Below are 10,874 nucleotides of genomic sequence, written 5' to 3'. Positions count from 1 at the left end.
GAGATAGGGATATGGGTTGCCCATGTGTAGCATTTTTATTGGCCTGCCCAAATTTTTTGGAAGGAGTGATAAGACACTCCGTTTAGGTTTTCAAGAAGCCCATCATTTGGATGCGTAGTGACGTTTCTTCCTCCTCTGCAGCGGGATGGCGAGGTCGAGGGGGCTGCTTGGGTGTGTGCAAACGCCTTCAAGGCAGTGAGCCCCATAGGGCCTGCCCTAGGTAAAGTCATGCGCATTTTACTGAGGCAGAGTAACTCCCTCCCACTCTCTCTCTCTCTCTCTCTCTCTCTCTCTCTCTCTCTCTCTCTCTCTCTCTCTCTCTCTCTCTCTCTCTCTCTCTCTCTCTCTCTCTCTCTCTCTCACTGTGCTTTGGCTTATGTGCTTCTTGTATCAGGTATCAGGTGGGGACTTCTACACTACGACGGGCCTGCAGATTGAGAGCCCCGCGGACATCTGACAGCTTTGGCGCGTGTAAATCCGCTGCAGAAGTTGCCTGTCGATGCTAAGACAGCACGCCCATTGTGCGCCCATTGTGCAGAATCAGCCCCGCTGAGTATGACAGCTTTGGCGCGTGTGTAATCGGCTACAAAAGCTGGCTGCCGATGCTAAGACAGCACGGCCAATGTGCAGAATGAGTCCATTGTGCCCATTTAATATGCTCGCCTATATTTGCTCCCGCTGCTTCCACATCCCTTAGTTCGATGTAATCATAGCCTGTGAAGAAGTTGAAGAGCTTTTTTGAATTTCGTATACCATTTCTTTGCTTGAACGGATACTACTGCAGAGTTATTTTGCTTTGCTTATGCTTCCTTATGTTGTGTTTGTAAATGTTTTAAATTTGCAAGGCAGTGGCGCATTTACACTCGGCTACTGGGACACAACTACTCAGAAGGGCTGGGACGATGTGAGCAGATGTTAACTTCACCAATAATTGCCTTTAGATGATAGGTTAGGTAATGTTGAGGTTTTCTGAGAACGACTGGATGTTATTTGATGTTATTTTCGCTAATATGCTTTTAGATAATAGGTTACATATTCTTGAGGTTTTGGGTATGGACTGGGGCCGTATATTTCCGGCTCTGCTTCATGTTGCTTTCTTCATTTATTTACCCATCTGCTTTTGACTCTGCAGATACGTTGATGAAAGTTTCTGGGGTACCTACTCGCATGTTGTCGATCTCAGGTCATTACCTTGGCTAACTGTACAGCTCTAACACCATGCTCAATTCTGGTGTGCGGCTGCTAAAGAATCTCAGGCTTTTCTTGTATGCACGAGTTGCTAAATCTTGGATGATTTTCTGATTAAGCTGAGTGGCGAGAAGTATTTAAGTTATTAACAATATCTACTTTCCTCTCTCAGTTTTGCAAGGCAGATCCTGGATCAGTAAAAAATTATGCCTTAAGACTTTTGTGAGCATCTGCGATGCTTTAAATTGGTTATGTTTTTTATATAATTACTTTCATGGTACTGTGAGATAAGTAGCCGTGTTTCGATCCACTGCTGTTCTTTTTAATAGTTAGCTTTGTACAGGCATAAGTCAAGTTGTGTTGAAAAGTAAAGTATTTTTGTTATGCCTCTTCAGGCAAAGGAATAGAGCCTTTTGGCTTACTATCAGTTTAACGGGGATTTTGGATAAGCTGTGAGGAATAGAGCCTTTTGGCTTACTGTCAGTTTAACGAGGATTTTGGATAAGCTCTGAAGATTAGTATATACCCAACTATGGATATACATCCTTCATTTTGGGCATATTGTTCTGAGCTTATGGGATAGGGAAAGACAAATGTCAAGGTCAAATTTAATTGCTCTTGTGGATTATTTTGTTTAGTAATTGCTTATGAAGCCTATTTTGTTGCTGATTTGTTATAAAAATTAGTTTAGAATCTTGGAGTCAAAAGTCGTTTTGGTATTATAGCTTTCCATGAAATATTGATCAAAACTAAGACAATATTACTGTACACAATCTTAATTTTAATATAAGAAAATAGATAGGTTTATATTATTTTTGAAAAACATGTTGTATTTATTAAAAGATTAGGGTTTTGAATTGAAGTCGGTTCTTTTAATGTAGTCTAGCTTTTAATATTATAAATAATATTTTTAAATTATTTTATTGATATTATTGGTAATTTAAAATCTTTTAAACTAAACACGTATGCCATGATAAATACACCGTATTAGTATATATTTGATGCCAATAATGTCTTATATTTCAGATTTATTGTTAGATATTAACTTACTCTTTTAAAAAGAATAAAATAATTACAACTTACTCTCAATGCCACCAAGTAGGGTAATAAAGTTGCTTTGAAAAACGTGCACTTACTTTGAAAATGTGAAATGATAGCTTCTCATTTATGAAAAGATATTGCATCATTTTACTGCAATCTTTCTTGTTTTGGCTTTTGTGCTGAACGTGAGACAGTGGCTCTCATTATAGAAACAAATCCACTACTCCTCTCCTCTGCCTTTCATGCAGCTCCTATATATATAACTATCTCTTGCACAATATACATATGCTCTCTTGAGGCTTTAGCTCTTCTTACTCATAGTTGCTTGCAGTTCTAGTTTATATACCTCATACAATGGATACTTCCATGAAGGGTGAGTATGTAACAACATTTTATTTGAGCTGTGATTACCTTGAGCATATGATCTTGAGCATTGACATGAGCATATGTTTGTAGATCTTAGTTTTGATGAGGCATTGTCTGAGCCTAAGCGTGTAGAAGCACCTTCATTGGAAGTAGAGCTTCTTGAGAGTACCAAGTGTAGCACTGCTACTGAATATTCACCCGTGTCTCGAAACCCCAATCAAATCTCTGAAACTTCCCCGCACAACAAAAAACTTAGCCCAAGAGGAAAGTTGAATAAAGCCTCTTCTTCAGCTATTAAAAAGGCCTTGCTTGCAGTTAGAGGTAATGTTTACTGTTTTGTGTTTTGATCTTTAGAGTATTTTGCTCACACCAATGCTTTTTCTTAGGTAAGGCGACTAGGTGCTTGGCAGATACCTCATTCTCATCCCCTTTGATAAAAAATATATGGGAAGAGAAAGATGAGCTTAATGTTGAATCTTTCTCTTCACAACTAGCCATAACCCCTGCCCTAAGAAACCTAGCTATCTCCGAGCTGTCAGAAATTGCAAATTTCAGATTTGCATTTGAAGGCAAAGTGCTCTGTAAGTATGGTACTTATAAAATACCCAAATCTAACTTTGGTAGATACCTACGTGCAGACCTTCTTGACAGAGAATCTCGTCATACTGTGACTTTTGTTGTGACCGAGATATACCTCTCAGACTTTATTGAGGCCTTTGTTGTCCATGATTATGTGTGCATCAAGGGGGCATGTGTAAAAAGAGCTGTTGCAAAAGACGGCGGTACCTGTCTGTGGGCTTTGTACGCTGATGCAACTACTTTGGTTGTGAAGGCTGAGCCTTTCGAGTGTTGCCTCTACCTTTATCCAAAACAGAAGATCAAAGAGTTGTTGGCCCAAAGTTCTAGTGCTAACGAGTCAGTGGCAACTGTTGCGTTCATTGTCGTCAAAATAGAGAATGCAACTAGAAATGATGGTACCCCTAGTTTTCGATTGACTGTTGCTGATGGGCCGTCAACAAGCGATCGAGCTAGTGTAAGTGTCTCCCATCCTTAAAATCTATAGTGTATCCTTTTTCTAAGACTTTTTTTATGGCAGCTTTTGTTTGTCCCAACCCGGCGCCTCGATTATCAACTTATGGTAAATGAGGTCAAAGAAAAGGGATTCTACACTTGTGTTGCTCAAAACATCAACGTTTTCAAGCACCTGTCGAATACTCTAAGTGTTGTTGATGCTACAATATTATGTCCATTGCCTCCTTCATTGGCTGATGTCTTCCAAGAATACTTGCATAAACAAGTCTCGAATTTAGGCTTTGGGAAGAAGGTAAATTTTTTATTGCATATCAATTAAAAATCGGTATAATCCTCATTGATAAATGTGAAATTGGTAGGTGTTTGGAACTTTGGAGATTGTGAGTGTGAACAGCTTGGATGTGGAGTTCTCTTGTGGCACGTGAAAAGGTCTGAATATAAGCCGCCAAGCTAGCAACCCATTTTGCTACTCATGTGGAAGACTGTCTACAATCAATAAGCAACCCGTCTTACCTGCCAAATTATATCCTCAAGATGGAGAGGCTGTTGGTGTTATTTTACAAGGTGCAGTAGTCGACTCAGTACTAGGATTCTCTCGCCCATTTCTGCATCTCTTTGAGCAAAGCTTGGTGGATTTAAAATCTTCACTCTTGAATTTTAAGAAGGCTGGTTGGTTCACTATTGACAAGGCGGGTCAGGTTACTGCTTTCAAAGGTGCTTAGTTCTCTTTCTCTTTGTTTAGCTATACTTTTTGTAAAATGGCAAGTCATCTCATTTTGTGGGCACAAAGCAAAAGGTTGTACCTTGATCCCATATTTATATGTAACTTTCCGAGCAACAAAGATGTTTTGTTAAGCTTACTTCAAGTGTTTAACTTGAGCCTCTCATTGCAATCTCTTGAGTCCAAAGTTGTTGATGTTATTGTAGAGCAAATAGCATTAAGAAATGAAGACATTTTGAAAATTTGGGTGCAGCCTTGGACCATAAGTCTTCTATCGCCCTCTTTTGATCAAAGAGAATTTATAATATCTCTTTTGTCTAGTCGCCAATCCTCAATGATGTTAAGTGTACACTTGGTTTGTATAATGTGCACGATATTTTCTGCTACGTGTAAACTTTACTTTTATCAAGGTGAAGCTATGCGTGAAGCTCGCTCCTTTGGTGCACATGATTGTCCATCTTCATCCACTTTGCCATCATTGGTCGTGTTGAGTTTGCATGGTGAATTTTTATGGTTTCCTGCTGGTTTTGACCGTCCTAAACGTAAACGATGTGTATGGACTAAAGAGGCTAGTCTATCTCTAGCTACTCTTGTCGACAACCATAATGTTGCTGCTCAATAAATTGCATCTACTTTCTTGAGTCTATATCCCAACACCTTTACGCTTAAGCAAGTCACAACCAAAATTTACAATATGTCCAAGTCATCTCGAAAACATCTAAGAATCTCTACAGTTTCTTCTTGTAGAACTTCACAATATGCGAAGATCATCGAGGATACCCCTTCTTTTGATTGTGCTTCATGTGGTTCGCTTATGTTTTGTCAAAGTTTGCATGGCATGTCCAAGGTAGAGTTATTGCTTCTTAGAAAAATAAAATCAATCACAGTGGTTGACGATAAGGTGCTTCGAGTGTGTCACCCGTGCAAGGCCGCATTGAAGAAACAAGAGGAGCCACTATTTTGCATGAGAAGAGAGATGACTTTTAGTGTCAAAATATCTAGTGTGGAAAGGTTGAATTCAATAGAGAGTCATCTTGTGTCATTGTGCATACCATTCGCACAAATTCGAGAACTAAACTTCGAAGGTCAATTTGGTTTGCGCGGAAGCATTGTGAATGTAATGGCAGATTTGTCACGAGTACAAAGAGTGTTTCCACGCTTTTCTAGTGATCAAGCTTTAATTCTAGTTGAGATAAAGCGAAAGCTTGATTATGATCATGCCTACTTGAGTGGCATTGTGCAGCCAAACTGTGTGCTTCAAGCTTTGGTTGACCTATTGAGTACTTCCTTGTACATTGAGCATGGTGTTTCTATGGATATGTCTTGGTCATCTAGTTTCACAATCCATGCAGATGTGTGTCACAGTCCACACCAAGAAGGTGTTGAAGATGAGAATGGTTCTACAGACACTTTGGTGCACGGTATCTACTCCGCTCAACAAGTTGTGGATCATAATTCACAAGTTGCAAGTATAGCGCCTTGTGAGGGGTTCAGCCCTCTGAGCATTTTTTATGATGAATCTTGTGAGGAGTTGTCATTCCCAACATTGTTTTTTGGTCAAAGAAGAAAGTATCATGTGTTGGCAAAGAAAAAATACCAAAAAGTAGCACAATGGGAGATTAAAAATGTGGATAGACGATTTGCAAGCAACATTGAAAATTTGTTCTTCAAAACAATGAAAATTATTATTGCGAAGGTGCTTGGATCTATATGGGTGCGCTTACGCAAGAGAAAACTTTGTGGCAAGCAATTACAAGCAAAAGATGTTCGAGCTAGCACTAACATAGAGCAGCTACTTTCATCCAAGCTAGGGTACCACGACTTCCAATCACTCCGCACTTCAATCGATTACAAGGTGAAGCTTAAGCGAAACGTGTTTGCAATGATTCGTCAATTGGGCTAGCCGACTTTCTTTGTTACATTTTCATGTGCTGAGCACAGATGGGACCCTTTGAAAAAATGTTTGTGTGCATTGAATCCTCATATTAAAGAAACAGATTACCCATCCAAAGCCTCATTCATCCGTGCACTTGTACGTTCTGATCCGGTAACAACAGCGCGATACTATGTCCATAGATTTCAAGCAATAAAAACAAAGTTAAAACGCAACAATGCCATCCTTGGTGAGTTGACGGAATATTTTTTTGTGACCGAGTTTCAAGATAGAGGAAGTCAGCATGACCATGGATTGCTTTGGGTGGAACATGCACCTCTCTTTGGTGTAGCGCCGGATAATGATACAATACATTTTATCGACACACATATTGCTACTGACAAGAATTTGTTGGAAGAGTCTCTTAGAAGCGTGCAAGCCCACCACCATCATAAAGCATGCAAAAAACGTAAAAGCTTTTGCCGGTTTGGTTTCCCATGTCCACCCTCTCGACAAACTATGATTCTATATCCAGTCGCAGTGGCACAAACGGAAAAAAACACATTGTTAGCTTGCAAAAAGTGCATTGACGATCAATTGCTTGCTCTTGGACATGATTCGAAAGTGTCATACGATGAATGGTTGACCTCTTTGGGAATGACTGAAGAAGTGTACATTAAGTCCCTTTCAGTGAGCATCACAGAGCCAACACTTCTCTTGAAAAGACATCCAAAAGACATTTACACAAATAATTTCAACAAAGAGTTATGTAGTCTATGGGATGCAAACATTGACATTCAATTTATATTCAATGGCCATGGCGCTGCTGCATATTGCACATCATACATGACTAAAAACGATTCGACCACAAGCAAAACAATCAAGCACATATTGCAAGATTGCAAGAAGACAAGTGCGTCAACATTAGATCGATTGAAAAAAATTGGCGGTGCTTTAATCAATACACAAGAGATGACATCACAACAAGCCACATACATTTCTCTTTCATTGCCTTTACATAGTGCGAGTAGACAATTCGTGTCAATCAATGCAGATTTCGAAAGCCAACGCACACTGTTGTTGAAAAGAAGAGCTGCTTTGAATACTTTGAATCCTGATGATTCTAACATTTTCTTTGACGATATTGTCACCAAGTACACCCATTGTCCAGACAACCTTGCACACATATGTTTATCTGATTATGCAAGCAACTACCGGTGCGTGCGTGGCTCTATCTGCAAGTCTAAGAACCCTCGAGTCATACGATATGCTAACTTCATTCAGGAGAAGGATGCAGAGAGGCATTTCCATGAGCTTTGCTTATTGTTCCTTCCATTTACGGGCGATGAGAAAACCTTTGAGACAAGTGTTGATTGTTGGAAAGAAAAATTTACCACAAACTATGCAATTATGGATGACAATCGTCAAAAATATTGTAAACTAGAACTTCGTGCAGCAAACTCAAACACACTTTCATTGCCCTCATCCTCAAGATCTAAGCCTGGCGAGTCATACAAATATGAGTTGGCACTTTATATTCAACCAAGCAAGCCCACTACAAGATCCTTACCAACATTTCGAAAATTGGCATTGTGCAACGAGGAGTATCACTCACTTGTGTCCAAGTTGAACATCGAACAATGTTCCCTTTTTTATGACATTATGATTAGAAAGCGCTTGCAACCAACTCAACAAATCCATCTCTTTTTGACTGGTGGTGCAGGCACGGGAAAAACTTTCACTTTGCAAACAATCGTGCAAGGCTTGATTCGTCACTACAATGCCTCCCTAGAATTAGATGTACACCTTCCTTCAACATCGCTAATGGCATATACAGGAAAAGCAACTTTCAACCTCGGAGGGACAACGATTCACTTAGCATTGCGTTTGCCCCTTGTCTTCCAACCAAATGTTTCTCTTTCTTCTGAGAGCCTTGCCGAGCTCTCGCAACTGTATAGAAACCTCAAGCTTGTTGTGTTTGATGAGGCATCTTTGATTGGGAATAGACTCTTGCGTATCATAGACACAAGGCTGCGATCAATTAAGCACAATCACACAGAGCCATTCGGTGGTCTAGATGTCATCTTCTGCGGTGACCTATGTCAGGCAAGCCCAATTCGAGATCGTTGGATATTTAGCGAGCCACAGGATTCTCTGCAACTGCTCTCGCCTTCATTCTGGCTTACCCATATAAAATGCCACGAGCTCACAAAAACAATGCGTCAATCAGATAATGACTTCATTGCCATTCTCAATAGAATACGCAAAGGAAAACACACAGCCGAGGATTTGTGGCTCTTGAACACCAACCATACCAACAAGGTCTTTAACAAATTGACAACACCCCATTTATACTTCAACAACAACTTGAAAGACTCACATAATCGACTTGTTTTTGAGGAGTTGACTACTCACGCATACATAATCCATGCGAGAGACGAGCACCATAAAACTTGCTCAAAAAACCTAGTTGTTCCAAACAACCCACCACAAAACACAGCAGGCTTGTCCTCAACCTTGGAGCTCAAAGCAGGAATTATTGTCAAGCTTTGTGGTGGCAATATCGATATTTTTGACGGTCTTGTGAATGGCACAGATGGAATTCTGAAGCTTGTGGACAGTAAACCTAACTGCCCTATTGCATGGATAGAGTTTTTTGATTCCTCAACAGGCTACAAACAACGACATGTGAACCAACACCTAATATGATTCCCATTAGCCCTCAATGGACACCAATTTTTCAAACAACAAAAGAATTTCAAGTTGGTAAAAATGCATTGAACAGTGTCTCTCGAACTCAATTTCCAATACAAGCAGCGAATGCATGCACTATCCATAGGTCACAAGGCTTGACATTGAGCATAGTAGCCTTTGATCCAACATCAATAAACCCACATGGATTGGTTTACACAGCTCTTTCCCGCATTAAAGATCCATCAAACCTCCACATTCTCAATCCAATTCATCCAGCTCAAATCAAAGTCGACAAAATTGTGCTTGATGAGCTTGACCGCCTCAACAATGATGCCAAATGGCAGTATTTGAAAAAATTTCCATTCGCATATAAACACACACATCATATCATTAAATCATTGAATATCGTTTCTAGTCACAAATATCTCAAACATATCAAAGAGGATTTGAATTTTGCAAGTTCTGACATTCTATGCCTCCAAGAAACAAAGCAAAAAAATCCTTTCAACGATCTTGCACCAAAGTTTCATCATGTCCATCACCACAGCAAAATAGGTGTTTCAATCTACTACAAGCCTAGCATCAAGCTCCACTCTGCAAAAACATTCCTAGCTCCAGGAATAGAAATAATTCAAGTTATATTAGCCATTCATGAACACCTTGATTGGGAAATCATACGCATCTACAAATCACCAAACACATCTTCGACTGCGTTGGTCACACAACTCTATACCTTGCTGCAACAATCCCATTCTCCACGAATGAGTGTCATCATGGGAGACTTCAATGTAGACAATGAGCCCACAAACAATCAATATCATTACTTGGAGGAGAAGCTCCAAGCACATGGCTACACACAACAAATTCATGATGTGACCACTGTGTACAACTCAAAGCTCGATCATGTTTGGATTAAAAATCCCCCTGCATCATTCATTACAGGCACACGGTTTTTCTTCTGGTCCGATCATTCATCCACACATCTAATCATTCCTAAATGATTCTTATATCTCCCTCCCTCCCTCCTCCCTTTTTCCCGTCATCTCTCCCTTCCCTCATCCTCTCCACAAAAACAAACCATATTTCCATATTCTATGCCTACCTTTATCCTCAAAGGACGAAATTTTGCTACCCTTCAGCCCTTCATTGAGGCCGACATTCTGTAATGTAATTTGCTAATCATTTTCTCAATCAATGTGACTTCCGTCCTTGCACATTTGTGTTCCCCTTCCATGTTCTTAATTTGTTTCATCTATAAGCAGGCCTTATGATTTTAACACTTGTTGACTCAAGCATCTTACCCCCCATGCATAGGAAGCTTCTCAAGCAACTTACTCATTAATGTGACAAGTACCTCAAGTACCTTAGTCATCAAGCATGACAAGCACCTTAGGTGGAGTTCCCACCTCAAGCATAGCCCTAGCGTGCTTAAGTTTAGGTCAGGTGTGCTTAAGTTTAGGTCGGGTTCCCACCTCAAGTACAGTCCTAGCTTGCTTAAGTTTAGGTCGGGTTTCCACCTCAAGAACAACCCTAGCTTGCTTAAGGTTCCCACCTCAAGCACAACCCTAGCTTGCTTAAGTTTAGGTCGGGTTCCCACCTCAAGCTCAACCCTAGTTTGCTTAAGGTCAAAGGACTTTTAACACTAACCATTGGAGTTCTTTAATGAAGCTAACCCTAAGGTCTTTTAAGCTTCATTAGTTAACCTTGCTCTTGGACAAACCATCTCTCATTTGGGCCCCTTTACCATTGGCCCTGTGTTGAGATAGATTCGTAAGCACATGTCTATATTCTAACCCTTGTTCCCATTTATTATCCCATATTAAATGATCAGTTTAATATGAGAAAATCATTTGGGTTGGTTAGATATTAGATATTTAATGACAAAGTGCATGAACTGGTAGACAAAGTGCACATGAACTGCTCCTCTCCTTTTTGTTCTCTAGTCCTTTTAGTGCAAAA

The 10,874-nt window shown here is 40.0% G+C and overlaps 1 protein-coding gene across 1 annotated transcript; it reads left to right on the top strand.

The window, feature by feature from the left end:
* The first annotated feature begins 3,730 nt into the window (after positions 1-3,730).
* On the top strand, positions 3,731-4,349 carry LOC147442141 (uncharacterized). Its single transcript, XM_086529595.1, has 3 exons — positions 3,731-3,919; positions 3,987-4,048; positions 4,109-4,349. Exons 1-3 carry the CDS (start codon positions 3,731-3,733, stop codon positions 4,347-4,349), a joined length of 492 nt encoding a protein of 163 aa, XP_086385721.1.
* Positions 4,350-10,874: the final 6,525 nt, after the last annotated feature.

The sequence above is a fragment of the Adiantum capillus-veneris genome, chromosome 14, assembly GCF_014529385.1.
Source record: "Adiantum capillus-veneris isolate H3 chromosome 14, ASM1452938v2, whole genome shotgun sequence".
Taxonomy (NCBI): Eukaryota; Viridiplantae; Streptophyta; class Polypodiopsida; order Polypodiales; family Pteridaceae; genus Adiantum; species Adiantum capillus-veneris.
The sequence above is the reverse complement of the archived record's forward strand: the minus strand, read 5'-3'. Positions and strand labels throughout refer to the sequence as shown.

Excerpts from the sequence above, each read along its gene's own strand:
- LOC147442141 (XM_086529595.1), top strand. The coding sequence starts at position 3,731 with ATGGTAAATGAGGTCAAAGAAAAGGGATTCTACACTTGTGTTGCTCAA. Across the intron at positions 3,920-3,986 it reads ATTTAGGCTTTGGGAAGAAG|GTGTTTGGAACTTTGGAGAT; the intron begins GTAAATTTTTTA and ends TGAAATTGGTAG. Across the intron at positions 4,049-4,108 it reads GTGGAGTTCTCTTGTGGCAC|ACTGTCTACAATCAATAAGC; the intron begins GTGAAAAGGTCT and ends CTCATGTGGAAG.